This window comes from Conger conger, chromosome 13 (genome assembly GCF_963514075.1).
Source record: "Conger conger chromosome 13, fConCon1.1, whole genome shotgun sequence".
NCBI lineage: Eukaryota > Metazoa > Chordata > Actinopteri > Anguilliformes > Congridae > Conger > Conger conger.
In genome coordinates, this window is record NC_083772.1 from 21217969 (window position 1) to 21243197 (window position 25229).

A 25229-nucleotide genomic window follows, 5' to 3' on the forward strand; every position below is an offset into this window, starting at 1 on the left:
CCCCTCACTCACAACAAAAAGGATTCACTTTGTTTCCACATCCCCTCCTCTCCTCTCCTCTATCTTACAAAATACATATATGGCTAATTTAGTTGGTTTGGGCTTGAACCAGCTTTGCTAAAACCTGTTCTCAGGGGACGATAGTGATTGCTTTAGCAGTACCACTGATGTACTAGCAGTCTGTCGAATAATGGTCAGATATGTCCCCAGCAATGTTGAAATGAAACCTATGCCCTTGATATGTCATTGTTCTCGTGACACGTAATTATAATTTTTAAATATAAATTCAATCAATCGTTTGCATTTATTAGATACTGCACAGGATGTGCATGTGTGATCTGTAACAACACTACTCTATTATTTTCAGCCCATAGTTCTGGTTGTTTATTTTTTGTTTGTCTAATTTTATTTTCAATGATTGAGTTGGCTCCTTCTTGCTGCATGCTTTTGCTGAAGTACTTTGCATAATGAGAAGCAGGTGAATTTCAGAGCCCACAGAGTTGAAAGCCAATCTGTCTATTCAGCATTTTCCAATAAACAGAACTTCACTTGTTAGGTAGAAAAGTTGGGGGAACTTATTGTGCATGCAAATTAATAGAATAATTAAAAACATTTTATTTTTCCCTTCAAGAAGAGACAGGGTGTAGGCAAATGAAGGCTTCACGGTATTCATCTGCTAATCTCTCCCCAAACTGGCTCACATCTGCCACTTTAGCTCTGAGTGAGTGGAGCGGTTTTTAAAGTTTTTCAGTTTTAATGTGGTTTTGAGTAGTTTGAAAGTGGTAGTCGCGGCCAAGGGCTAATCACCAGCCTGTGTTTGGGCGATGAGTGCTTTTCCTCACATATGTGCTTTCTGCTCACCGTCCCTCACCTCTGTTCCCCATCCCTCTGTTCCCCCCTCTCTTAACCAGCCAGGTCCTCCACCCGAGCTCCAGATGCAGTAATCACATCTTATCGTTCATACAGATATGTGGTAATTATTATCCTTCAGCATATTGAATCTCTGGTCTACTGTTTTTTTGCCATACCAGCTGAAGACCATATGTATACACCCACAGATCACTTTATTAGGTAGACCTGTATACCTGCTTGTTAATGCAAATATTTAATCAGCCAATCATGAGGCAGCAACTAAATGCATAAAAGCATGCGGGCATGGTCAAGACATTCACGCACAACAGTCTCTAGGGTTAGCTGAGAATGGTGTGAAAAACAAAAAACATCCAGTGAGCAGCAGTTTTGCTGGCAAAAACACCTTGTTAATGAGATAGGTTAGTGGAGAAGGGCCTGACTGTTCAAAGCTGGCAGGAAGGTGACAGTAACACAAATAACTATACATTACAACAGAGGTATGCAGAAGAGCATCTCTGAACACACAACCTGTCAAACCCCTTAAGTGGACAGGCTACAGCAGCAGAAGACCAAAATAAGTCTAATAAATGCCTAATAAAGTGCTCACTGAGTGTATATCTCACTGGGTCTAATAGAACCCAGGGCTGGGGGGATTTATGAGAATAGTGGTCTGGAACAGCAGTCGCACCCCTGGCCACGTTTGCCATGGTTACTGGTAGATTTCCCAGAGTATGTCCTAGGCTTAAACAGGAGGAACTGAGCAGCATGCAAAGGCCAGGTGTAAAATAAAATAAAATAAAAGGCATACTGTGGGGAGATCTGGGATCGGGGGAGGATATTTCTATAGTGGAAAAAGCCCTGCAGTTCTGCCTCTTCCAGAGCCAATTATTTGTGTCATTGTACCGTTCTGAATGGATTCCACAGAGTCTGGGTCTGCCCCTGAATACGTGGAGGTTACTCTGTTAGCACTGGTGTAGAGTGCATTCAGATTCCCTGTGACTCATTCAGCTGCTACAAGCCCCGGTAACCATCCTGTTCTCCCCCAAATCTGTCTTATCTCCTCTACCCCTCTGCAGATGCTCTCTCTGGTTTTCAGCAAGGTACCCTCCCCTTCTGTAACATCAGATTGTACCTCGTTCTGTTGCCATGCACTACAGGGCGGCCTGTAGCCTAGTGGTTAAGGGAAACGACTGGGGCACGCAAGGTCGGTGGTTCTCCCCGTGTAGCCGCAATAAGATCCGTACAGCAGTTGGGCCCTTGAGCAAGGCCCTTAACCCTGCATTGCTCCAGGGGAGGATTGTCTCCTGCTTAGTCTAATCAACTGTATGTCAATAATGTAATGTATGAGTATTTCAGTTTATTTTCCATACCTGGGGTCAACGCAGATCCCAGCCACCATGGTGGATTTAATCCTACAATGGAGACATGGGTCGGTTTCATCAAGTTTAGTCCTGCTTAAAACTAAGCTTAAGATGTGTCTGTGAAACCAGCTCATAACGTTTGTAATTGATTTGCACAGTGTGAGCAATTTTTTGTTGAGAATGCCACCTTCTCTCCATTTTGGGAGAGAGAGAGAGATTGAGAAAAAGAGAGAGAGTGTGAGAGAGAGAGTGAGAGAGAGAGCAAGAGAGAGAGAGAGAGAGAGGGAGAGAGAGAGAGAGAATATGGATTGAATACCAGGCTGGGGCCCCATCCATGTGCTAAAACAGTGCTTTAATAGGATAAGCATCCCAGCCACCAAATCAGAATTCTTTGTTTTTACTTTCAGCGGAGAAAAATCACCAATTTTCATGAAATTTTTTTATTTTTTTTATTTGCAGGACCATGTCACAAAATATGTCCAAAAAGCATAACTAATGGAAATGTGATGATTAAGTGAAGCACAAATGTGTGCCAAATCAGTATGTTCACGTTAGGCAGTAAGATGATTGAGTACCGTTATACTGTACATAACTCGAGCACATAATCCTTTTAATCTTACATGTCTAACTCTGTAAATCACATTGTGCTAATCATGATAAGCTCAATGAATTTCAAAATAAGAGACTGTCATCCATGCAGCATAATTAGCTTGGTAATGTTGAAATTAATTGGAGAGATATTATGAAAATGACATATTATGCTATCGCACTTATGTATCTTTTCACAATAAAAGCACAATTGCATCAATGTTTTTCAAAGCTGAAAATTGCACACCTCCTTAATTTTCTCTTGGAAGTGGTTGCTCATTTAAACATTTATTTTTATATATATTTTTATGTTCAGGCACACTTCATTTTCCTTTTCCAGTCTGTGCAGTGTCTCATTTTTAGTTTGGTATTTTAACTTGGTGGTGCGGATGGTGCAGTGGGTAGCACTGCCGCCTCACAGCAAGGAGGTCCTGGGTTTGAATCCCTGTCGGCCGAGGCCTCTCTGTGTGGAGTTTGCATGTTCTCCCCTGGAATTGCAGCATCAAATACACTCAAACCACAACACTGTTTATCCCAACCCTTCTTTGTAAACACGCTGACGTTGAAATGCCATTGGCTGTGGCAATTGGAACCAATTCTCAACCAATGAGCTTGAATTATTGTACAGCTATAGATGTTTTGGTACAGACTGCTGGCCCATCAACTGCATATTTTGAAACCAAATTTAAGGACTATAAACAGAGGCAGAGGGTGAGTCAACATGTCAATGAGCCTTTTTCAATGATAGGAAGGGATTTGTAATGTTCTTGTCACAATGTTTTAACACAAAAAAATCTTACCTATTGTACTTAACTGATCACACTTACAATAAGACTCATGAATTGGCATCACATAATGCAGTTGTTAACATGAATTAATGGTGGATAAATATGTCATAATTAATTATTAATTCATTAAACTTTTCATTAGTTAATGCAATTGCTAACAACTAACTAGCATATTTGTTACATGATATATGTAGCAAACCATAGTATGAATGTGTAATTAGTTAATCGTTAACAAATACATTAACTGACTTTTTCATTCCAATATGAATTGCCAATAATTAGTGTAGTTCTTAACATGAATTAATGATGTACAAATACAGAGCTGTACAGATCAGTAGTAGTTTGTTAACAACTACAGTAGTTCATGCCAACCCGTGGAACCTTCTTGTAAACTGTGACCAATTAACTTTATTCGCAATTTTACGCTGATTCGCAATTTGAGGTCAGCTTAGCAGTCTGCCTATTGAAAACATGGTGGTGGCATCTCTCCCAGTTAAAGTACACTCTTAAAAATGGGTTCTGAAAGGGTTCTGATGTGATGTGTGAAAGCTCTAAGACAAAAGATCCATTTTGCCCAACAAAGAACCCTTGAACTAGATATGGTTCTTACAGGAATGACAGCGTTCCAATTGGAACCTTTTTTTCTGAGTGTGTACCACATAGAGAGCGTACAAGTTTGCGTCAGATTATTACTACAATATTTACAGTAGATTGTCAATGCTTTCCTCTCTTCTCATGAAAGAAGTCATGAAAGAAACAACTTTTTTCCCTAGCTTCCCTAGAATCAATATAGTTTTATGATATTATGAATTTTTTCACCAGTTTATTGTTTAATTCCTGTCATGCATTCCTCAATTCCATTAAAAAAAATAAGTCAGTGTAGTTTTTGGTGCTCCCATGTCTTGTGTTGTCTTCTCAGGCACTGCCCGCTGTGTCACACAGAAAGAAAATACCTACTGCTGTAACCATAGATGCACTTGAGAAGCCTAGCTCTAGCGTCCCTGTATTCAGGTCCTTTCACTGACGCATTGCACATTGCACATTGCTCTGGCATTTTTATGGCGAATAATGTTTTGGTTAGAAGTGGCATAAATTGCCACCATCGTCAGAAACAAGGGTCTTTGATCAGGCCACTCCAGGAAACGTGGTCTTAAGAGGCAGTCGGCTTTTCATACAAGTGTGCCTCTGTGAATTAATAATCATATCCACATTATTTATCAAGCTCTCTCAAAGAATGTGTTTAGGGGATTAATGGGCTGATTTGGTGTGTGTGTGTGTGTGTGTGTGTGTGTGTGCGCGCATGTGCATGTGCATGTGTGTGTGTGTGCACTTGTGTGTGTTTGCATATGTGTGAGAGAGAGAGAGGGAGAGAGAAAGGGAGAGGTAATTTGGATCTTACAATGCCGACAACTGCCGGTCATATGGGCAATCTTGATAACATCTCTTAATATCCATTACTCCGGCTGCGTACTGTATGCACTAAATCAGTTGTGCGTGTTCTGTCCATCAGCACTCATCATCTATGCGTGTAGTAAATGAGTATAAATATAAACTCACAAGCTTTCCTTCTCGGGAGACAGCTCTCGCCGCCTCAGCGTGTGTTAGTTTGGAGGGCTGGATCATAACAGATGGTAGGATCTGTCTCCCCAGGTACTAATTTTTAATTATCTGAGCCCAATTTGCATCAATAAATGTGGATAATAAAGACTAAAAGAGGTGAAAACAGAAGGTGCGGAAACAGTGTGTTGAAAATGATTAAAACCTCGCCGGGGCTGTGCTGGATCTGTCAGGCTGAACGTCAGGTCGCCTCTCTGCCCCCCCCTGACAGCAGTGGGTCCTGTAATTGAATGTAGCGATGTTAGCTGCGACGCCATTTTGTTGAGCGCAGCCTGTAGCCTAGTGGCTAAGGTACATGACTGGGACCTGGAATGTTGGTGGTTCAATCCCTGGTGTAGCCACAATAACATCCACACAGCTGTTGGGCCCTTAACCCTGCATTGCTTCGGTGGGGGGATTGTCCCCTGCGTAGTCTAATTAACTGGAAGTCACTTTGGATAACAGCGTCAGCTATATAACATTTAATGTAATGTGCAGTCCAGTGGATAAAGTATGGAAAATATTATTAGAATGTAGCCACGTCAGTTGTGATGGCGACATTGGCTCAGGCAGTGAGAGCAGTCGTCTGGTAGTCGGAGGGTTGCCGGTTCGATCCCGCCCTGGGTGTGTCGAAGTGTCCCTTGTACTTTCTGACCCCTGGACCACCTATTTGGTTCCCATAGCTTGAGATATTGGTCTGTAGCTGTGCAGGTGAATCATATTTCTTGTGTGGGACAGCCATTCAGATCTACCCTCATTAGACCAGGCCTGTATCTCTCAGCTGTGAGTCTGGCCACACCAGTGCAGTCACGATGACGTACACTTTTCCAGCAAGTAACAAACAATGACCAGCCACCCATCAAACTGAGTGAAAATGCTCCATAATTTGGACAGGAGAAACACGTCCTTGTCTCGCTCTTGGCAAATCAAGGAGAATTTCTGAACCTTATTGCAGAACGTTCCTGTCAGGATTATCACCATGACAGCGAGTGCTGTTGCCACATGGGAAGGTGAGAGTCTGTTGAGATCTCTTGAGATCTGACAGCTACAGTATGTATATTGAAAAGTGAGAAGGTTTTTCTTTTTTTTCTTGTGGCACAGACTCTGACATATGCCTCTCTGTTCTTCTAAATGACAGCCTATCAGGGTGCATGTCCAGCTAAAGCATCTAATTATGAGTGTAATTACGGGTTCGTGGTGTGGAATTGAGGGGCCTATATTCGGCCAGAGTGTCAGTGAGGAAGGGAGGCTATCTCTTGGCAAGAACAACCCTGTCACACGCAGTCATCTGAACTGAGATTAATTGGCAGTTGACTTCACAGAGCCTCTGTTTTCTTATGAATGTATGCAGGATGTTGCAGTGGTTGGATGGACTTTACTCCTTTTTTCTCCCAATGTTCAGTGTTCTGTCTATTCATATGCTTGCTGCTGTATAGTAGAGCAGAGAAATGTACTCTCATTCAAACAGGGGCCAAGCTGCTATCCCTTCACTCTGTAATCTACCTAGTAACTTTACACATAGATTTCAGACGTATACTGCATTAGATGACATTTAAGTTTTTTAGCTGATACTTTTATCCAAAGCAACCTACTGTTGATTAGACAAAGCAGGGGCCAATCCCCCCTGGAGCAATGTGGGGTTAATAATAGTACATGCAGTGCTACATGAATGTGGATCGGGTGTGGTAGAGCTAGGCCCTTAACCCCACATTTCTCCAGGGGGGATTATCCCCTGCTTAGTCTAATCAACTGTAAGTCCTTTTGGGACTTTTGGGACTGTAATGTAATATAAGGTTTCCTCCAGGGAGTTTGCCACTGTCGCCCAAGGCTAGTGGGGATTAGGTCTGGCTTTTCTATAAAGTGCATTGTGAAGACGAGGTGAGATGAGGTATACATATATACATTTTGAGTTACGTCAAAGAAATATGTCTAATAAATACCTAATAAAGTGCTCGATGAGTGTACATTTTGAGTTGATTTGATTTGATGAGATGTAGGCATCTCGCTATGTGAAACCCTTCTGTTGGTGGCATTACGGACCATGATCTGAAGCCTGGTTGGCCACATCCAGCACAGGTCTAGCCCAAATTCGCTCCCAGAATAAAACCTTTTAGATGAAATCCTCATTATGGCTTAAGTTCCCCAGTTTGAGTCTGGCCCTGTGAAGAAATAAAAGCCTGTAAAAGAGTTTAGTTGGACATGCTATGCATTTCTAATCCTGTCCTCAAAGTGCCACTGGCTTCATTTGTGCTTGCCTGTTTTTCAAATACTTTTTTCCCCCTAAAGACTTCATTTCAAGTGCCAAACAGATGTACATTAGAAGTAACAATTAATGTTTGGAGATAACTTCAAAAGGGCCTTTCAGGTAAATCCATTAACAGATTCTTTGAGATCCGTATTGTTTGATACGGACGCAATGGAATTTAGTCATCTCACTCTCGGCAAAGACAGATTCTGTCGGCACACAGTTTGTTTATCCCACTTTGTTCTTCAAGGGTATAGCTTCACTGCGTGATAAGCCATGAATACGTATCCCACTGTTTTCATTTTCACACGGGCTTCATTATCTGCGTGTTAGGCACGGGTCAGAGAAGGCTTATGAGTAAACACACTTCATATCCTTGCCTCCTGGAGGCGTGGTTCGAAAATGTTTGCGCTCTCATCAAAGCATTGTGAAATAATGTCTCTTTGAGAAAATGTCTAAAGCTTAACTGAGTGGATGCCCATGTTTGGTATTCTGTGGGTGCTAGCACATTCCACCCTGTATGTGTAGGTACCCCAAAAAGAACCGGTAACCTGGGGAAAAAGTTTGGAATATGGAGTACTAGTCAGACATTAGTGTCTAGCAGAAAAAGGGTATGATTATTGTAACCTGGATTTTTATCATGGTTGCCACAGTGGGCAGGAGTGGTTGGGAGCAGGCAGTAACATCAGCCCTCTGCAGGCCAGTGATCAGAACTGCAAGTATTTCATGTGAACTGTGTGTGTGTGCACGTGTGTGTCTGTGTGTGTGTGTGTGTGTGTGTGTGTGTGTGTGTGTGTGTGTGTGTGCATGTGAATGCGCTTGTGAGAGTGCGTGGGAGAGAGTGTGCGTGCACGTGTGTGGGCGTGCATGCATGTGTTTGTTTGTTTGTGTGTGTATGTGTGTGTACATGCATGCCAATGTATTTTCATACTGCCTATTTCTGCTCATTTATTAAGGGTCCCAATAAATTTGGAGTTGAGTGTATAGATAAGAGACTGATATAATGTATTGCTTTTGCAGATGTGTGGAAAAGCCAGGTGTAAATACTGAAACCAATCTCCTGAGTGTCATGCACACTGCCACGGCACCCCAGCAATTCACCATTAATTTACCATTCCTTTACCATTCATCCACACAGGTCTGAGCCTCAATCAGGGGCAGAACGGCCAAGCTCAATTTGATAACTTTTCTATAGAGGGCTGCTCATTTTCTCATTATAATAAACTCATCTCCTCTCATAAGCAAGAAATGAATAGTCCAATGGATGATTTCTTTTTTTCTTTTTTGTTTGTTTTTGGCTACATTACATTTTTCAGGTTTTTAAGTGTTCTGCGGATAATATTGGCTTTTAATCCAGAGATTTATCAGAAAATACCCAGCGATATCAGGAAGAGCATTCGATTGGATAGCCCCTGCCCTTGGTAACCCTTGACCTGCAATGGTAAAATCTGTCCAATCAGATTTTCAGTGAAGCCAGAAAATCTGAAGGGGGCAAATATTTTTACCTGGCACTGTAGAAAGCAGGCAGGAGTCATGCGTGGTTCTCTCTGATCTTCTGTGGTTGCCATTGGTGATCTTCCATCATCCTCATTAAAATCTGTCTTCAAGAAATATATTTGTTTTCTTCCTCCTGGTCAAAGTGTGAAAAATAGAGGAAATATCGCCATTGATTTGCTGGTTATTGAAGAAAAGAGTATCACTCCAAAATCTCTGCCTGAAAAAAACATATTTTGCCATCTTTGTGAGAAGGTTTCTCCAAAGGGCCTGAAAAGAGGGATAGGTGTGGAAGACAGGACTGCTTGGCGGTCAATGTTAGAGGAATGACCAAACAGAAAGATTGATTGTGTTGGATTCTGAAGCCTGGGGGAACCCTGGGAAATCTCCCATCATGCCTCATCGGTCTCCGAGCAGAGCAGCAGCTCTTGTGCTCTGACCTATGAATTGATTGCCAATACAAGAAAGACCACTACTGCCACTGTATATTAGTCCTGGGCCAGCATGGCTAAAATCTTACTCTGGTCCTCTGTCACTGGTTTTATAAAGTATTAAAAACTGCTTTTCTTTCCATCATTAATATAACTTCAATAATAACTTGTTTTTAGTGTAAAGATTAATGTAGATTATATTCTTTTGATTGCCTTAAGATGAATAGAAAGTGAAACGATTTTATGTCATAGACATTTAATTAGTATAATTCTATTGAAAGTCCAATAGAACGTCCAGTTCTTTATAACATTACATTTATTTAGCAGAAACTTTTATCCAAAGCGTCTTACCGTTGCTTCGACTCAAAGGTTATTCTTGCAAAAGAATAGGTTAAAATGTATTTTCCTTCAGGATCCCAAATTCATTATTAAGACTGGTTTAAGCCCTATTCAGAAGTAGGTCAGAGTTTCAGTTGGAGACTGAAATGGAGAGAGATGAAAGTTTGGTGAGGAGAGGCTCGCTGGCAGAAGCTCACGGGTCCTGTCGAGGCAGAGCCGAGCAGCGCGTGATGGATGGGTGTGTGACTGGCTGCGGCCATGGTCCCTGCCTCGCTGTGTGTCCTCCTCCCTGAGTAGCTCTGTGATTGAGTCCTGGGGCCCGGTGGGGGGTACAGCAGGGGGACTGCTCTCTCTGGGGCCCAGGAGATAGAGAGGATAGCTGGAGGAAAGATTACCTTTCTCACACCAAGAGTCCTGGAGTTCAAGTGAGAAAGAGAGAGAGACAGAGACAGTCACAGTGTTGCAATCTGATCCCAGAAAGCCTGCTTTATATCATAGCTCCCATATATATAGCTCCCATCAACAGACAAAGATGGAGGTACAGCCTTCCCCTTGATTCATTACAGATTACATTACAGTTATTTAACTGACACCTTTATCCAGACAGACAAAGCAGAGGACGCTCCCCCCTGGAGTAATGTGGGGTTATGGGCCTTGCTCAAGGGTCCAACAGCTGTGCAGATCTTATCATGGCTACACCAGGGCTTGAACCACCAACCTTCCAGGTCCTAGTCATGTACCTTAACCACTCGGCGACAGGCCTAAACTACAACTTTCAAGAATGGTTGTTGTCAGGTGTGACATTTAGTAGTTATATCCTTATAGACAAGGCTTATATAGGTCAGTTTTACTATGTGGTGTAATGCTTGTATATGTCAGTTTTATGTGGGGTACAGTACAATGCAACAGCTTCTGCTTGTCATCCTGAGGCTCTTAATGCAATAGATTAATATGAGTTTACTACAGCCAATCACCAGGCATTCCTACAGGTCCAGAATCCTCATCTGTAATCATATTATTCATGTGTGTCTGTGTGTGTATGTGTGTGTCTGTGTGTGGTATGTGTGTCTGTCTTTTTGTGTGCTTGTGTGTCTGGGAGTGTGAGCGTGTGTGTGGTATGTGTGGTGTGTGTGTGTGTGTGTGTGTGTGCATGTGTGTGGTATGTGCATGTGTGTCTGTGTGTGGGTGTATTTTTGTGTGTGTTCGTGTGGGTCTTTGTGTGTGTGTTTGTGTGTGGTATGTGTGTCTGTCTGTGCATGTTTGTGTGTGTGTGTGTGTGTGTGTCTGTGTGTGTGATATGTGTGTCTGTGTGTGTGTGTGTGGTGTGTGTGTGCATGTTTGTGTGTATCTGTTTGTGTGTGTGTGTGTGTGTGTGTATGCGTGTGTGTGTATGTTGTGTGTGTACGTGCATATATGTGTATGTGTCTGTGTATATATGTGTATCTGTGTGTGTCTGTGTGTATGTGCATGTGTATGCGTGTGTGTGTATGTGTGTGTGTGTGTGTGTGTGTGTGTGTGTGTGAATTTCCACAAGAATCCAGGGCTAAAGCACATTGAATATGTATAATATGTGCCATAATTGCCTCTTGAATGACATGGTAGCTGTGTAAACACATGGGCTGAGAATGGCAGTCATTTAAGTGATTACAGAGTGTATTGGAAGGCTTTTCGCCATCCGTGCGTTTATGTTGTGGCGAATCCATTTCACATCAATTCCTGATGCTCATTTTTGCCCCCCCGCCCCCCTTCATAAACCGCCTCCTACTTCTATCCTCGCTTCAGAACGGGTCCTAATGACGTGTTTATCTAAGGTAATGGCAGCTGCTCGGATTAACTCTGATTGGGCAGTCACTAGATGCCTTTCATTTTGCCGTTGCTGGTTAATTAATGGCAGCCGTAATAGCCTGGTTTTATGAAGAGCCCCGATCTCCTTTCTCCACAGGCTTTGTTTCACGAGTTTCCAGAGTAACAGACGGCTCTTTGTAGGGGACGCCCGATTGTTTGTTTGCACACACTGCTAATCAGCCATTTTGTCAAGAGAGCTCATCAGGAGACACATTGGTCTGCAGCCAGCGAAGGCACTGGTATCTCTCCTGATTGGTTCTTCTGTTCGCTGTGTAAGCTCGCTTTGGAGGGGGGTTGGTGAAAGGAGGGAGGGGGGCGTCCAATTTTTCAGTGGCGTGCTGGTACTTGACGGAACCCACAGCAGGTGTAGGGATCCCCAGGTGCGGTTCTGCCAGTTCGTCTTTTCACATCTGTGTCCAGAGCTGGGGATTTCAGGAGGTTATTATATTGCAGTAGATTACAGTTATTTAGCTGATGGTTTTATCCAAAGCAACTTACAGTTGATTAGACTAAGAAGGGGACAATCCCCCCTGGAGCAATGTGGGGTTAAGGGCCCTGCTCAAGGGCCCACCAGCGGTGTGGGTCTTACTGTGGCTACACCAGTGCCTTGCTTTTCCCCTTCTCCACTGATGATGTGGCCCAGACCCATACCTGCTCAAACTCCCCTCACATGTTTCAGTCAGGGTTGCTGTTGATGACCTCCCTGTTTGGTTAGAGCGTGGCTACTCCTGTCACACTGCCAATGCACAGCAGGGCGCATTCACCGGGATCATTTCTGCACAGAACCTGCAGCAATCCATCTTTTTCCATAAATAAAAAAAATCTGAAATGAGATGTACCTCACCATGCATTCGTAAAGTAGCGCTTACGACTTATCAACATCTGAATCCAGTGTGACACAGTGGTCTTATTAAAACTAAAAATTAAAGCTTAATCTCACATCTCCCAGCCCCTGGGTATATTGTGTTTATGAAAAACAAAAACAAAAAAGGCCTGAGGAAAAAAGCTGGTGGATAAAACCATGGGGGGAGCTATGCCAAATTGAATAGCTTGAAAATTGAGCTGGTCAAGCTGGTCATAAGCTGGTCTAGCTGGGTATGAGCTGGTCTTGCTTGTCGAGCTGGGTATGAGCTGGTCTAGCTGCTTGTGTTGTTAGCTTGGCTGTTTCAAAACCTAGCTTGAGCTGTTATTTTCAGCAGGGTTGCGACCACACTTGAGATTGTTTAAGGGGAGACTTTTGAGATGGTTTCATTTGCTGTGAGATTTGTTTGGATGGCGTGAGAGCGCTAGACAGAGCATAAAAGTATGCATCTCACACCCAAAGCATGCAAGTCGGCAGCCCTGCTTCTGGCTCCCGAGACATCACTGATGAATGGTGCTCATACTTCACAGATATAGTAGGAGAGAACATACCCTTTACAGTCCAAAAGCATAGGGGAAGCACAGTTCATTACATTACATTTATTTAGCTGTTGCTTTTATCCAAAGGAACTTACAGTTGATTATACTCAGCTGGGGCCTATCCCCCCTGGAACAATGTAGGGTCAAGGGCCTTGATCAAGGGCCCACAGTTGTGGTAACAATGGCTCTTGAACCACCAACCTTCTGAGCCCCAGTCAAGCAACTTAGCCGCTAGGCTATAGGCTGCCCCCTAGTTCACTACAGTCCATCTCTAGCGTCTTTTCGTTTTTTTAATTACTCTTGATTTTCACTCAGGCTTGATAGGGTTAGCCATATGCAGTCGTTATACGTATGTCGCTACAGTCATTAACATTGTAATTGTTGGATGAGCTAACGGTGAATATTAAAAAGGGTGATTAATTACTTTCTGCCAGTCAACAGCCCCTTCAGACCAGCTCTGTGTAAGTGGCTCTGTGAAACTCTTGCCCAGCACTGCACAGCTGCTGTTTGATTAAGGCCCCTGTGTCTGTACCCATGGAGACGGTGAGGAGTGGTAGTGTCTCATCGTGTCTGTGGTGAGCTCATGGAGATGGTGAGGAGTGGTAGTGTCTCATCGTGTCTGTGGTGAGCTCTTGGAGACGGTGAGGAGTGGTAGTGTCTCATTGTGTCAGTGGTGAGCTCATGGAGACGGTGAGGAGTGGTAGTGTCTCATCGTGTCTGTGGTGAGCTCATGGAGACGGTGAGGAGTGGTAGTGTCTCATCGTGTCTGTGGTGAGCTCTTGGAGATGGTGAGGAGTGGTAGTGTCTCATCGTGTCAGTGGTGAGCTCATGGAGACGGTGAGGAGTGGTAGTGTCTCATCGTGTCTGTGGTGAGCTCATGGAGACAGTGAGGAGTGGTAGTGTCTCATCGTGTCTGTGGTGAGGTCATGGAGACGGTGAGGAGTGGTAGTGTCTCATCGTGTCTGTGGTGAGGAGTGGTAGTGTCTCATCGTGTCTGTGGTGAGCTCATGGAGACGTGGTAGTGTCTCATCGTGTCTGTGGTGAGGTCATGGAGACGGTGAGGAGTGGTAGTGTCTCATCGTGTCTGTGGTGAGGAGTGGTAGTATCTCATCGTGTCTGTGGTGAGGTCATGGAGACGTGGTAGTGTCTCATCGTGTCTGTGGTGAGGCACAGCTCGTTCCAGCACCGCTGTCCTCTCATCCACATAACTCCGCACATTTAATGGATGTAGAAAAAAAAAAAGATAGAAAGATAAAAAAGGTTATATTTCAGAATGTCACCGTGGCACCGGTGGAAAAAAAAGAAGTGAAACGCTGTGGCTTAATTCTTCCCCGTGCCGAAGTAAAGGGCCTGTGTGACATTAACTGGGGTTCGGAGTGACAACACGGGCTCAGTCTCCTGCCACGACTCTGAATCCATGAAAGCTGCAGAATTTATCACTGGCCCGTTTGATGACCTGAGCCTTTTCTAATACGAGGTCTTGCCCTCCTCCCATAATAGTCTCATAACCTCTTGTGGCCCAGTTGCTGTTTCCTGACAACACAATTTTTGGTAATTAGCCATTTTATGTTTTGCACATGCTTGTTTGCTGCAATAATTCTCGTGTTAATTCAGCTGTAATAGTGTTTATGTGACTCCAGGACCACATGTACTCCATCAGAAGCATTAATAAGCATCTGTCATATTTATACATGCTGCCCTTTTTTCCTTTTTGAAATTGTATTTGATGTAATTTTTAATACATGCCCTACTTGCAGTTTTTTTTTTTTTAAACATAAGCTTGTTTCAAGTCGACAATTGAATACAACTTCCAGAGTATTTAGAAATAACAGTGTGAAATATCAACGTCAGCATATTTCAAATGTCATGTACATAGCCCTAGATGACAGTGCCTCACAACCACAAGTCTTTACGCATTTCTCTCCTTTCATAGCTCTTGGTGAGTTGTAGTACTTTAAACACTCAAAACTTGACTTTGTGAATCGATACTCGTCTATCCGTACCCATGGAGACGTGGCATTACAGGCTTGGTTTTATTTGTGGGGGGGGGTTACCTCAGCCTTTCACAGTGTGTCTCTGGAGGGAGCCTTTGGAGTATCCAAGGGCGACGGCGGGTTTGGCTCTCCTCACCTGTAAAGAGCACGGACTCAGGGGGTGTAAAATGAACAGATTTACGGGGTCATTCTCCATAATGAAGGTGAGGGACAGGATGGCGGCTCTTCTCTGTCACGGTGAATAGAGTGTGGGACTTTGATGTTGGGGGGGTTGTGATGGATATCCGTGTGTATCCAGTGTCTTAACTCTGACAATGAACTCACTTAGCGGTTCGACAGATAGGGAGGATAGGGGACTGGCTTGCAACTCCAGAAGGTTACATTACATTACAGTTATTTAGCTGACTTTTTTGATCCAAAGCGACTTACAGTTGATTAGACTAAGCAGGGGACAATCCCTGATTCTGAAATCCAGCCAACTTTTAATTACTGGTTTTTATACTGCATTGTGGTTTCCAGGGGCACTATATTTAATCATTTATTTACGCCTGTATTGAGAAGAATGACAATTAACTTGAACTTGATCCCACCTGCCACAATATGGAGTTGAACAAGGGCGCAACAGCTGCACTGATCTTATAATGGCTACACCGGGGCATGTACAGCTAACCTTCCAGGTTCTAGTCTTGTACCTTAGCCACTCGGCTGCATGCTGCCTCGTAGCTTAGGTTGGAGGTTTGAGTCGAGGGTTGCAGGTTTGAGTCCCATACAGAAAACTGCACAACTTACCTTGAAATGATCTTCTGCTGACATACAGCAAATATGTAAAATAATACATGGTTTATAAGCCGATAATTTGAGAGGCTGGTGGACAGCTGCTTTCTACGGTGACTGTGAGATCATTGTGGTTAAATTATTTCTGTTCCACTGAAAAACGGGAGGGGGCGGTCATATTCCAGTGATCGATTCCTCCTCAAAACTCAAACTCCCCGCTGCTTTCCTGAGCATCCTGTTTATCTATTTAAACCTCTTTCTGTGAAATAATTATGTCGCCATAACCACTGTAGCTGTTTGGTCATCGTACCTACAAGGGGAACCAACTGCACTGCTTCACCACTCAGTGTCCTGGTAGCTGGGTACTGCCCCTGGGGCAGTTTGCTACACTCAGATGGGGTATTTCAGGTGGGGTGGATTTTGGGGGGGTTGAGGACAGGAGGGGGTTTGACAGGGCTCTCTCTCCTTTGGGAGGTGCAGGACGAGGAAGAGTGAAGATTGAATTAGAATTTGAGGAGTTACCTTAAGCAAGGATCCCGCGCTCATCTGTAACCATGGTGAGACAGCCACAGGGAGTGGATCGTGGCATTAAAGCCACTGGCTGTAGCGCTGATCTGAAGGCCTGGCACTTAGGCCTGACAATCCCCGGCATCTAATGAGGGTGACTGTGCTATGTTTTCAGTGCCTTAGATCAGGGGTGTCAAACTCCAGTCCTGGAGGATTTGCAGTGTCTGCTGGTATTTGTGGTTTCCTTTCAATCAGCAGCCAATTAAGGCCTAGAGAACAAGGTGTGTGGACTCTTTAGCCAATGAAAGACTTTGAAATGTATCTCTCGTGCTGAAGCACACCAAAAACCAGCAGATACTGCGGCCCTCCAGGACTGGAGTTTGACACCCCTGACAATAATTTTCCTCCCCTCTCCCCTGTCAAGTCAGCAGTTTGTCCTAACCTCTGGCAGTTATACATTAAATCTCACAACATGATCTCAGCCAGACATGTCGTCTGTTCACTTACCTGGGATATTTTAGACTATCCCAGGTAAGTGAATAGTTCTAATCGTGACTCTGGCTGTCGTAGGTTTTTTCAAATTTTCATCCAACTTTTAATAACCATGTTGGAAAGCCATCTTGAACTCCAACACTGCTGGAGACAAATTAAAGGTGAGGGAATTTGTGTAGGGGGTAAAGGCTCAGTCAGATGAACATGTTCATTTACATTGCATTATTTGGATTATGCTTTTATCCAAAGCAACTTACAGTTGATTAGACTAAGCAGGACCAACGTAGTGTGGAAATAAGGAAGAGGCAGTGGAGATGATCTTTTCAGGGCCTAGTAACAGCTTGGTATTGTCCTTAATGCCACACTGCTTTAACTACATGATCATCTGCTCAATGACAACATGCTCCTGTATTGGAAGATGTCATGTGTAGATGAACAGACGGACCACAGCATGTACCAGCAATGTTCTGCCATCATGTGTGTGAGTGTGCCCTGCGAATAGATTTAGTTCAGCTCGATTTGTATCGCACTTCTGACACTCAGAAGTCTGTCACAAAGACACTTTACAGAGTAACAGAAGAGCAAAAACGGAAAGGGCAAACACCTTGCCAGAGCCCGAAAATAGCGACTACAGGGGAGAGAAAAACTCTCAAACAGTGGAGAGAAATCTCAGTAGCAACCTGGCTGTAGAGGGGGTGCAGAGGGGGTGTTCATCCTCTGCTGGCTGGCAGTGTGTGAAGTAAAGGTAGAATGGATAAAGCAGAAATGCTGAGTGAGCATTTGTAGAGGGGCAGGGTGAAACACACTGCATGCATACACACGTGCACACACGTGCACACATGCACACACACACGCACGCATGCACACACACGCACACACACACATACACACACGCACACGCAGACACAATAGCACTTCACTAACTGTCATTATCATATCTTTCTGGAATGCTATGCTACTGAGGCCAAAACAGCCTGTAGCCTAGTGGCTAAGGTACATGACTAGGACCTGGAAGGTTGATGGTTCAAGCCCCGTTGTAGCTACAATAAGATCTGTGCAGCTGTTGGGCCCTTGAGCAAGGCTCTTAACTCCACATTGCTCCTGAGGGGATTGTCCCCTGCTTAGTCTAATCAACTGTAAGGCACTTTTGATAAAAGCATCAGCTATATTAAAGCAAGGCAATCGAATGTAGCCTTTTAAAGAATCTGTACCTTTGTATATGGGGTATAGGAAATTAGTTGTTTGATTAAGAGACACCTGCTTCTATATCTATTATTGTATGTACATGAGTGACTAAAAAAGGAATGTACCACTTCAATATCCTCTCAGGGTAAACACAGTGGAACACACTGAAATTCAAGTGTAAGTACATGAACACATACTGTATATCGGCTATACTGTACAGAAAATCGGATTAGTCAACTGTATCGGTCATGAGAGTGAACAGAGCCTGATACGTATGTGTCTAGACACAATTATCTGATTCAAGGTTAAACGTGTATGCCACAGACACCACAGCAGGAAGTGATAACACGTGTCACATTCCTCTTACAAAATGGCTTCTTGTCACAACACCTTTCCCACACAGGCCGAGGCCGAGGCTTTCTGTTCAGTGTCCCTGTCGGTACATTACGCCCCGTAATGGATAATAATAACGGATCGCTTTTACCTGGCATCATTCTTTCTCAGGATCCCAAAATGCTTCACAGCGACGGCAGAGAAATCACACCAACCGCTGCCAATGTGTGTCACACACCTGGATCACCCAGCTTGGAAAAGTACTCATGTCTACCAAACGGGAACATTACTGTACTTTCAGGGTGCATTTGTGAAATTTGATCCTTGAAGAACAAAAATTTACCTCCACAGTCACTGTATTTCTGAGAGTGAACCAGTGAGAAGGGGAAGGGGTGGATCTTTGGGGGCCAGGAGTTAGCATCACTGAATCATGTTTCTATCCACAAAGGATACATTTAGACATTTTATATTTGTACATTTAGGACCCCATCTTCTTAAACACGTCAGACTTTAGTGTCATTTTTTGAAGTATCCCACAGGCCTCCAGACATTTTCCACTTCTAGGAGTCAGGCAGGATATTTACGCCTGCGACTTATCTCAACACAGCAGAGCTCAATCAACTAAAACATAGACTGAAAAACTGGTAGAAATTTTATAGACTGATATTTTTCCCAGATGAGAGCATTATTTACTATACAGTACCTGTCCATAAAGTACATGTGCGTGTATTTATTTGACTTTATCATATTTAACTCTGTGGGGCTGAATGTTGGGGGCTAAAGTGCTGAAGCAGCTTCCTCTTGATCCCGCTCAGACCAGCTCATCTATAATACAGAGCGGGTGAATTATTCACGGGCCTGTTCCGCAGGTAAGGGGACAGGGTGACACACAGCACTCAGGTGTGACTCTGTGCGCTGCAGGTGAAGGCCGTTCCCCTGGGGAGACAGGAAGCTGCTCAGCTGTGTGTTTAATTTCTCCCCGAGGAGCTTGGCTAATTTCATATGTCAGTCATGCCAGAGGCACGGCTTTAGGGCAAAGGAAGAAATAATTCATACGTTCATTGTGTTGTAGTTAAGCACTTAAAGAAGGGTGACGTGTGTGCATTGATGTGTGTGTCTATGTGTATATGTGTGTGCGTGTATGTGAGTGTGTGTGTATGTGTGTGCATATGTGTGTGTATATATATATGTGTGTGTGTGTGTGTGTGTGTGTGTGTATGTGCGTGCATATGTGTGTATCTGTACGTGTGTGTGTGCATGCATATATGTGTGTGTGTGTATGTGTGTGTGGGCATATGTGTGTGTGTGTGTGTGTGTGTACATGTGTGTGTGCAACTTGGGTCGATGATGGTGGGTTTGGCGGAGTCGCTGTGTGGCACTGTGAAAAGTGCCTACAATGGTACACTTCTTGTCCCCTGGGACGGTACCCTATAGGTGCATAAATGTGTACCCCTAGCCAGCAATATATACAGTCATCTGTACTGCTCTGACCTTCTGGTTTGGAGAGCAGAGGGAAGCATATGGGGTTTGGAGAGCAGAGGGAAGCATTTGGGGGGGGGTGGGAGCACTTCACACCGCTGGGTTCAGTCCACTAGTCTGATCTCCATAGGGACCTGCTGCACTGCTGCTTAACACGGAGCTCCTAGCGCGCCCACACTAGGAACCAGCCCGGCAGTAACACTAATGCTAACCCATTCAGGCCTGTCGCTGAGGGAAACCTGGGTATTCGCCGGTCAAGAGCAGAAACCGAGGACCCGTGGGGCCCCTTCTCAGCTGCTACTATTTGTCCTGTCTTCAAGGTCTAGCGCGGGGGACTAGCCAACTCACAGCAGCGCTGCACTAGCAAAAGTGGGTGGGGTGAGCTGAGCTTCCCCTACAGACCTGAGAAAGGAAAGGAAAGGCAGGGGGGGCGAGAGAAAACGATCGATTGTATCTGCTGCCATTTCTGCGGTGGAGCTGCGGGTGATTCTCGGCGGCCGGCTGTGTTCGGCGCTCCTGCAGCCAGCCCTGCGCAGTCTGAGAGGTGCCTGAGAGAATACAGTAGCGCATTATCTGTATTCTGCACACCTATGAGCAACGCTCTCTCAGTCCTGTACTTTATGGTGCATGTTGTTAGTAACCACTCCGTTCCCTGGCTCTTCACGCTCCGAGAAAGGAGGCTTCTGTTTTGCAATACACTATTTATTTTTATTTTTTGGGGCAGTTTTTGATTGTGTGTGTGTTTGTGTGCAGGTGTGCGTACCTGTGTGTGTTTGATTGTGAGTGTGTGTGTGTGTTTTTTTTTTTGTGAATGTGTGTGCTTGTCTGTCTGTGTGTGTGTATGTGTATGGTTGTGATTGAATGAGTGTGTGTGTGTATGTGTGTTTGTCTGTGTGTGTGTGTGTGTGTGTGTGTGTGTGTGTGTGTGTGTCAAGGGAGAACAAATAAACCAACAAACAAACACAGATAGCAGTCTGCTCCTTCAGTCGTGGTCAGGAGAGGTATGGATGGGTCCATTGTGATTCTCCCCATATACTCTTCAGCTCAGAGCTACGAGACACTTATCATGGAGTCTGACTCGCCCACGCTATTAGACTTAAGCGCACAGGAAGTCGGAGATTAATAGCTTCCTTGTAAGAAGAAGGTAGCAGAGAGCAGAAAAAAACTGCGGAGAGTGTCAAAAATAATGAATTTTGGGCTGTGCTGCAGGGCAGGATATCGTTCTCCGGGGAAACGTGTGCTCAGGACCGATGCTTCATTTGGGGCCCTTTGATCTGCAGATAACCCTGGCTTTTGTCCGGGATTAAAGACGAACGACCTCATCTTTCTCCTGCCTTATCCACCACAGCGTTTAGAAATGTGAGGAAGGACTTTTTGAAACCGTAGAAACTATTAATTAGTGAAGACATTACAGCGTTATTCTTTATGCGCTGTTTGGAAATTGTGATGAAAATGTTTGTGTGAACATGCGTGTGTGTGTACACGTTCGTGTGTGTGTGTGTGTTTGTGTGTGTGTGTGTGTAGATGTGTGTCTGTGGGATATTATGTGTAGTTTATATGGGTAAATGTAATGTTTCCAGGTGGAATTAACAATGTTTTTTTTATTATTACTAACGGTCACTCCAAAAAAACCACTCCATCAGAATTACAGTAGGGTTGACTTTTATGTTTAGTATATTATATATTTGTATACTAATCATCAATTTGAAACTAATTTGCAAAGAGAAAACAGGCTTTGTTTTTCATTAAAACAAGATGACAACAGATTCACACCTTCCGCCAGAGAAAATAGCTGTGAAAAAATTGTTATGAACGACACTCATCAAACCAAAGATTTCTGAGCAAAACAATTATTTTCATCTCATTAATGTTCGGTCTGAAAACAGCTTCTTTCCCTGATTCAATTTAACTTTTTTAACGAGAATGAATGGCATCGTCACTGAACATGGTTTCTTCCCATACCAACTATTTTCACAAAAGAAAAAAAAAAAAACCTGTGTAAATAAAATATATACAAATTGGATATTGTTTCATTGTTTTAATTCAAATCTGACCAAAAGTAACGTGATGTATAGTGTTTTTACCCAAAGTGGGAAAAACATATACAGTTACGGAACCAAAGGAAAGTGCGCGTATCATAAACGTCCCACCTTTTGGATACCGAGACTCATAGATCTCAGGTTCCACTTCACTGGGCGCACAAGTGAGCGCAACAAACCAGGATGCTCCCACTTCAGAATGAACAGATCATTTGTGTCCCCCCCCTCTTCAAATAAAACCTGTCTAATTTAATGCTTTCTCTTCCTTTTTCTTTCCCCTTTCTCTTCCTCTGTTTCTCTCTCTCCCCTGCCTCCCCGACCCCCCCGTCCTCCTCCTCTAGTGGCTGCAGTGAAAAGTAGAGCTCGAGGTGAGTTATCTGCTGTGTCTCCCGGGTGCATGATTAATGGCGGACACGTTTCCCAATAAACAGTGTTCAGATAGGCCGTTATCTCTCCGGAACCTGGGACGCATTAACATACACTCTCTCTGCCGCGTGGAAGCCACACCACGCACCACAGATAGTAAATAGACTTTGGGGGAATCCATTATGCACTCAGTCCTCTCCCCCCACACCCTTCCCTCCCTCCCCCTCGCTCTCTCTATTTCTCTCACCCTCACCCTCTCTCACACTTTCTCTCCCTCTCACCCTCTCTCTCTATCACCCCCTCTCTCTCTTTCTCTTGCTCTCCCCCTCTCCTTATCTCCCTCTCTCACCCTCTCACCCTCTTTCCCTGCCTACCTCACACTCTCTCCCTCCGCCTCTCTCTTTTCCCTCTCGCATTCTTTTTTCCTCTTTCCCCTTTCTCTTTCTCTCTCTCGATCTCTGTCTCTCCCTTTCTCTTCTCTCTCTCTCTCTCTCTCTCTCTCTCTCTCTCTCTCTCTCCCTACCTCTCTCTCCCTCTCCCCCCCACGTTGCTCTTTCTATCAGAATTAGCCGAAGCGCTCCTTGCTGCTAGTGGTGAATGGTCAGCCTCACGCTCTGTGAGATTAAATGTGATTTCTTTGTGGTGTCGTTCTCTAGGCGTGGCGCTAATGCTTTTCCACCATCTGTTATCCCTCTCTTGCGAGCTGAATAATGATTTTAAAAGTTGGAGCTGCGGTAATAGGTTGGTGGTAATTGTCGAAGATGATGTAGTTATAATGGTGGCAGTGGTAGTAACATTTTTGGAGATGCGGTGGGGTAAATATCAATTTCAAAACTCACTGCAGGAAATCAAAGGTAATGATAAGTGAAATGAATGCAGAGGCGAAGCTGCCTCTCTTAAGGTAATGCTCAACCCCCTCCCCCACCTGATATCCTGCTTCCTATGCCAACTCTGTGTGTGATAATAATAATAATAATAATAATATCCTGCTGCCACTTTATGGAGCATGCCCTATTCAGTTTTTCATAAAATTACATTTAACAGTCATAATTATGCTGTTTTACAATCTTTTGTTGTTGTTGTTGTACACATAGACCATTAATGGAATCACCGCTGTGAGTAGTGAACGTGTTTTTTTGTATTTTATTTAGGTTTTTTTTGCAAGTATATGGTGAAATGCATGCGTGCCAAAACGATGATTGCAGTGACTGTTTGTCTGTAGAGATTGAGCTGGCTCCGAGCAAAATTTCCCTAAGGTATCTTTTTTCCCGTAACACGAGGAATCCTAATCAGATCGCTTTGCTTGCGAGATTAATCCCTTCGGAATTAGGTAAAGGGAATGTTTAATGAATTTAGCATTTTGTCGGGGAAGCGTCAAATTAACTTTGAGTGCCGATGCCCTTGCAGCCTCCCACCGGGGTGACTTACAGAGCGTTTTCACCCTGCTGCTGCCACGAGCCAAGTGCTTCTGACACCTGGTCCAGATAAACGGGCGTGGCACCAAGTGGAGTCAGAGTTTCGCGTAATGTTCAGAGAGCTGGGCCTGTGGCTCAAAGGTTGTGGGTTCGACTCCCATCTTCACAATGGCCCTTTGAACAAGGCACTTAACACGAGGTGCTCAGTGAAATATCCGGCTGTGTAAAACTTATTGGGCTTTGTTCATGAAACCACTCAGCGTAGGAGTGCCGTCTAGGATCTGTTTACCCTGGCCCATAACCTAACTTTATCTATACAAAACTGATATTGTACTATATCTGATTATTTTAACTGTCTTTATAATAATAATAATTTGCTGATGCTTTTATCCATAGTGACTTAAACTTGATTAAACAATCCCCCCTGGAGCAATGTGGGGTTAAGGACCTTGCTCAAGGGCCCAACAGCTGCAAAAATCCTATCGTGGCTACACCAGGACTTGAACCACTTGTACCCCTGATAATATACATTAGAATTATTTTTTTTTTTATCAGTCGATAAAGATCATGTAAAATCATGTAGTTCTGGAAAGTGGATAATTCCTGTAGAGGCACATTGTGAAAACTCCCATGATGCAATGGCAGAGTGAGTCAGGGACTACTCCACTATGTGGTTTCATTTCCCTATTGAGCCCTGTGTGTCTCTGTGCTCGGAAGAGAGATTCATTCACAGTCAACCCGAGCACGGTGCAGGATCTCTGCACGGAGAGAAGCATAATCACCCTGCGATAGAGACGTGTCGCAGTTCTAAAAGAGTATGACTCATTGTCGAGTGAAACTTTCTGCTCTCCGCACGCTGATGTGGTCTGTCTGCCACGTTTATTTTTCTTTCTTTTTCAAAAATAAAAAAACCATACACTGCTCAAAGTCATGGGCATTCGTCCGTACACTGAGATGAAATCCTGAAGTCACGCCTTCATCAATACTAATTTCACAAGCTCCTACCTCAGCCTCTGACTCATCTCTGAATCCCATAAATACTGATTTGGCCATGTTTGATGGGGGACAGACGAAAGTGGGAGCATTAATATACATGAGTGAGCTGCCACATTCTTTTTGGAATGTGCAGTGTTTTCTAATTAGAGAGCGATTCAGCCTCATTGTTTTAAATATCTTTTGATTAAAGATATCTTACCATATGCATATTCACACATTCGGGTTTGGAAGAACTTTGGAAAACGCTGTTGTCTTGACAGATAAGTCTTCAGTTCCACAAAGTGAGCAGCTTGCTTGCGCAAAAACATCCGCTTTCAAATATTTCTGTCATATCCTAATGAGACAATATACTGATGATGATTTCTGGGGTGGGGGCTGACTCCCCACTGTTATTGCACCCGCATTTTCTTCCTGTTTGGAATGCCTAATAACTGTGTGTTTGTGCTCGTTTTGTAAATCTTTCAATCCATTTCGGGGGAGAACAGGCATAACATAACATAATGGTGAGAACAGGCCATTCAGCCCAGCAATGCTTGCCTTTTCCTACCACTAAAGTGTATCTACTGCTTATTTGGCTGAAAACATAATAGTATCTAGCACCGTATCAAGCCTGGTTTTGGTATGTATTTTACTATCCTCCAAACAATGTGATGTAGACCCCCAGGCGTATTTTTCTAGATTGGCTTGCCACAGGCATTGGGCTCTTTTC

The 25229-nt window shown here is 43.9% G+C and overlaps 1 protein-coding gene across 4 annotated transcripts in view; it reads left to right on the forward strand.

The window, feature by feature from the left end:
* Positions 1-25229, forward strand: part of LOC133107297 (cell adhesion molecule 2-like) — a 349725-nt gene that overhangs the window by 223106 nt on the left and 101390 nt on the right. For 3 of the 4 annotated variants that reach the window (XM_061216277.1, XM_061216279.1, XM_061216280.1), the window contains exon 2: positions 22085-22111. The exons of the other annotated variant lie outside the window; for it this stretch is intronic. In XM_061216277.1, the coding sequence (XP_061072261.1) occupies positions 22085-22111 (27 nt within the window). The remainder of the gene's footprint in view (positions 1-22084; positions 22112-25229) is intronic. 4 annotated transcript variants of the gene reach the window in all.